This window comes from Alligator sinensis, unplaced genomic scaffold, assembly GCF_000455745.1.
Source record: "Alligator sinensis unplaced genomic scaffold, ASM45574v1 scaffold705_1, whole genome shotgun sequence".
Lineage (NCBI taxonomy): Eukaryota > Metazoa > Chordata > Crocodylia > Alligatoridae > Alligator > Alligator sinensis.
Window position 1 is genome coordinate 487,534 of NW_005842663.1, and position 4,978 is coordinate 492,511.

The following is a 4,978-nucleotide window of genomic DNA, read 5'->3' on the forward strand; positions in this document are numbered from 1 at the left end:
TGCAAGTCCTTCATGAGAAAATAAAACAGATGACACTCACTCTGACCCAGAGAGATCAAGAGCTCGAGTCTCTGAAAAAGCAAGTCCTAGATGTTGAGGAAGAAACAGAAAGGAAACTAAAGACTCACTATGACAAACTGGAGCAAACACAGTCGATCTTAAGAGAAAAAGAGCGAGAGCTAGAGTTCCAAATACAACAAGCACAAGAACAAGAGGAAAAAGCAGAAGAGCAGCTAATGCTTTTACAAAGAGATTTAGAGTGCACCAAAGTAGCCTTAAAGGAAAGAGATGACATGATTGAGTCTCAGAAAGAGAAAATCTGGATGTTCCAAAAGCAAGAGAGAGAAACAGAACAACAGTTGAAAATTCTTGAAAGTCTTAAAGTATCATTAAGAGAAGGAGAGCAAGAAGTTGTATCCCTGAAAAGGCAATGTAAGAAGAGTAAGGAAGAGGAGGAAAAGCAGACAAGAGCCATGCAAGTAAATCTTGAAGAAGGAAAGATGACCCAGAGTGGGAAAGAGAGAGAAAGAGAGGTTCTAGAGCAGAATATTTACAAACATCAACAGCAAAAGATAGAGGCAGTGACACAGACTGAGCCTGTCTTGGATGAACTGGAATACACCAAATCATCTCTACAAGGCAGAGACAAAGAGAGACAGTCTTTGCAAGAGCATGTAAAGGTGCTCTTAGGGCAGAAAGAACTAGAAGAAAAATGGGTCAAGAGCTTACAGCAGGATTTGGACAGAATGAGACAAATAATGAAGGGGAAAGATGTAGAGTTCCTCAAGCAGGCAGAGCAAATTACCATGTACCAGCTTCAAGAAGAAAGCATGCAGGTGGCATTAGAGTCTTTCAAGAATCAAACAAACCATCTTGAGCATGTGGCAAGAGAGCAAAGCCAAGAGAATGAAACTCTCAAGCAAAAACTCCAACAGCAAGAGAAACAGCTAGTGACCCTGCATTATCTTCATCTTACACACTCTGAGAAAGAGACAGAAGAGGTGCATCCCAGAGGAAGACAGTGTCTCTTGGGAGAAGCCCTTAATATGAGAGAACAAGAAATCAATGCCCAAGGTGAACAAAAACAATTGGAAGAGAAAATCAAACATTTTCAGGAAAATCTCCACCAAAAGGAAGAGGCGATCAAACACCAGAGAGAGAAAGCCAGGCACCTAGAGGAGACTATGAAGAAGAGAGAACAGGAGCTGGGGACACAAACAGAACTTCTGAAGCAGATAACCTTAGCTCTACAATGGAAAAATGATGAAGGAGAGACCCCAAAGAGCCAAATCCAGAGACTTCTGAGCTGGGAGAAAGAAGAGGCAGCCAGAAAGAAGGATCTCCAGGAGAGAGATGATTGCCTGAAAAGGCAGAAGAATCGCATCCAAAATTTGGAAGATGAGAAGAAAGTGAAGGTGCGGGAATTGGAGCACCTGATGGCTATTCTGAAACAGACTGAAAGTGGGGAGATAAGATGGAGGGAGAAAGCACAGGGACTTGCACAGTCTGTGGCTCAGAGTGAAGTCACCATTAAGACCCTGAGGGAGGAAACGGCTATTCTGCAGAGCATGGTTTCAGAGAGGGATAAAGACCGGCTTTATCTTCAGGTGGGCAGTTTGCCTGATGATTGTTCCTGATATAGATGCTTCTTGAGGATACCAGTGTTACTTTCTGTACACTGATAGGTGTACCCAATTAGGTCATCCAGTTTGACCCCCTGAACAGCAAAGGCCAGGAAACCTCCCCTAGTGAGTCCCATATCACGTCTAATATTGCTGGTTGAGTTAGAGCAGGTTTTCTTGATTTAAAGACTCAGTGGGATATAGTTTTGTTCCTTAGTTTTCCTTGATAGAGCATTTCAGATGGAATCCATTGTTAAAAAAATCAGCAGTGAGGCACCTGTATGCTTTTAGCCACAGTGTGGCCCAGGGGCTGGGAGATGACAGATGGTGTGGCCAACATGAAGGCCATGCATGTCCAGGGGCCATGACTGGTGCGATGTTTGGCCCCTGGCTGCTGTGAAGTTGAGCTCTGCTATAGGGGAAGCATTTTTGCAAGGATTTGGAACAGATCACAGACCAACTCTGTGACTCTGTGAAACAATTAGAATGGCATCATCAGCTTTTTGAGCAACTTGAGCAATGTCATTATTTTCCTCTTTCCAAGGCAGCTGTTCTAGTATATATTATTCCATGTAATCGTATAAGAAAAGCAAACACTTCCTGTCAGTAACTTTACTCACATGAATACTCCTCTTGGTTTACAGGAAACTATTTCCATGAGCAGGATGAAAAGCATGCAAAAGTCTTTGTAAAAATGGAGTTCAAGGTTTTATGAACCAACACTTTTTTTAAGGGAAATGTAGCAGAAGCCACTTGGTGACTAAGTGAAAATAATGCAAAGAGAAAACTCTCTAATTTTAAATGAATTAGCTCTTTTTCTGTTACTATAAATCATGGGTCATTCCAAAACTATAAACTCAGCAAAATTCACACAGCATAAGCAAAACTCAACAAGGACTAGTGTTTATTCATATTCCAGCAAGAGAAAAACTTAGAAAAATTAATATGTATAATCAACATCTGGTCCTCTTCTTATTGCATTGGGGCATCATGGTCCTGGCTTCTAAAAACCCTTATAAAAAATAAGATCATAATGATTTCTCTTTAATATTATTGTTAATTTAATAAGTAAATGATAGCCCTTCTTGGCCAAATACAGTAGAACTCCTGCTTGAAAAAACCTGTGCTTTCTGTCTTGGGCCACCCTACTACCAATATCCAGAAAATCATTAATTGAAAGTTCTAATAACTTTTCTTTCTCTTGGAAGTGTTGTAGTATGATGGTCCAGGAAATATGTGAGGCAAGTATTTCTGTGGGTGAGACCTGAGGAAGGGTACACTCTCAGTGATGTACCAAGACTCCTGGCAGCCCCAGGCAAACTTTTAGTATTGGACCCCTTTTGCCAGAGATAATGATAATAAATAATCAGACAACGGGAAAAAATTACCATTTTGGGGCTCCCTTTCTGTCTGGGCCGAGGGCAGTCGCCTGGCTTACCCATGCCTGTGTCCGGGTCTGGGTACTCTGGTACTTGAAAGTTTGTCTAAACCTGTCCTAACCATGTATTTTGTCCAATAAAAGTTATCCACAAAAATCCTTGTCTTTCTCTTGTCATCTATTAAATTAGTTATTTATCAAAGAGAGAGAAGTGGGAAATGATAATATGCAGTGCATGGAATACAAAATGTAGATGACCAAAATTATTTTTTTTGTCTGTTGAAGTAGAGGTTTGTTCCATAAGATAAGTTCCCCTTTAATAAGAACTTTATATTTTGAGTGCTCCTATATTCTCAAATATTCCTAAATGTCTCTGTTCTTTGCAGTAAGTATTGGACCCAAAGGTTACTTTGTAAATTGTATTCTATGTTCTCTAGGTCTGTAGTTACCAAATATAGCTTACTTTGCTAGCCTGGCTACCTCATTCTAAAACCTGGAAACCAGGCAGTAAAACTGAAAACATAGATGCAGAGTGTAGCATAGTGACTTTTCTCTGCAGTAGGAGATACTGTAATCCCAGTTTGGACAATCTGACCTGTACTATACTCTATCATTCTTTTGCAGGAACAGCTTGATTCAGCACTCAAAAATCTAAAGAAGAGCATTGTGAACAAGGCTGTGAATGGAGATGTGAGTCTGCTCCTCAGAGAGAATGAGAAAGCAGAGGAATTGCAAGCAAAGGCTGGCCAGGTAAAGGGCAGAAAGGGGACATGACACATCCCTGGGGAGAGGTGGCAGGGGCACACTTAAATGCAGGAGAGAGAAAATCTGAATGTGTCCATGCTGGATTATTAATGTCCTGTTACCAGTGCTGCTGGTAGAGTTGCTCCAAACAGGGCATGTCTACTTGTGCATGAATGCACTTTTCCTAATGCACATTAAATTTAGTACCGCCAGTGTGAGGTACTAAATAAATGCACATTAGGCTACCCTAATCGTCGGCAGTCCCTCATAGTCGAGGATGACATCTGTCATGCTTGATGAGTCCTCAGGTGACTGAGGAGCCCGATTCTGGATACACACGTTCTTCGGCAATGGGGGCGTATTGTTGTGCAGGGGAGTGGAATTTGCAGCCCTGAGTTGGTCTCCTTCTCCTCCCTCCGCTGCCGCCATTCCGCTTCTGTATCGAGTCAGGCCTCAAAGTGGTGCGTGCCTTGGTGAACCAGGTGGCGCCACACCAAATGGTCAGCAGCTTGCTCCTCCCAGCCATTGGTGTCAATGCCTCCCTGTTTGAGGGCGACCTTGAGTGTGCCTTTGTATCGTTTCCTTTGGCCGCCCTTTGTGCTTTGGCCAGCGGAGAGCTGGGAAAAGAGAATCTGTTGAGGGAGGTAGTTCTTGGACACAGTGGCCCGTCCATCAGAGTTGATTGCTCAAGAGCAAGGTTTTGATGCTGGTGGACGCAGCTTCATGGAGGACGTTTGCACTGGTCTGGCAGTCCTCCCATTTGATCCCCAGGATTCGACGCAAGCACCGCTGGTGAAAGCTCTTGAGGGTTTTAATGTGGCATCAGTAGACGGTCCAGGTTTCACTCCAGTAGGGTGGTCAGTATGACAGCCTTGTAAACCAGGATCTTCATCGACTTCCAAAGGTCTCTATTTTCAAAGACATATTGTTGCAGCTTGAAGAAGGCAACACTGGCGCAGCTGACCCGGTGCTGGACTTCTTCATCAATAGTAGTCCATTGAGAGAGGTGGCTGCCAAGATATGGAAAGTGCTCCCTGTACTCCAGAGCCTCCCTGTCTGCATAGATAGCGTGAGGGATCTCACTAATAGCGCGAGGGATCTCTAGGTTGTCCTAATGAGCAGCACGGAAGGCACACATTTTTTAAGTGACCCTTATTCATACATTCATAGATGTTAGGGTCGGAAGGGACCTCAATAGATCATCGAGTCCGACCCCCTGCATAAGCAGGAAAGA

At 43.2% G+C, this 4,978-nt stretch overlaps 1 protein-coding gene across 1 annotated transcript in view; it reads left to right on the forward strand.

Moving 5' to 3' along the window:
* Positions 1–4,978, forward strand: part of CEP250 (centrosomal protein 250) — a 139,918-nt gene that overhangs the window by 118,926 nt on the left and 16,014 nt on the right. The window contains exons 27-28 of the mRNA XM_025215718.1: positions 1–1,607; positions 3,625–3,750. The exon at positions 1–1,607 is cut by the window's left edge and continues 814 nt beyond it. Of these exons, the coding sequence (XP_025071503.1) occupies positions 1–1,607; positions 3,625–3,750 (1,733 nt within the window). The remainder of the gene's footprint in view (positions 1,608–3,624; positions 3,751–4,978) is intronic.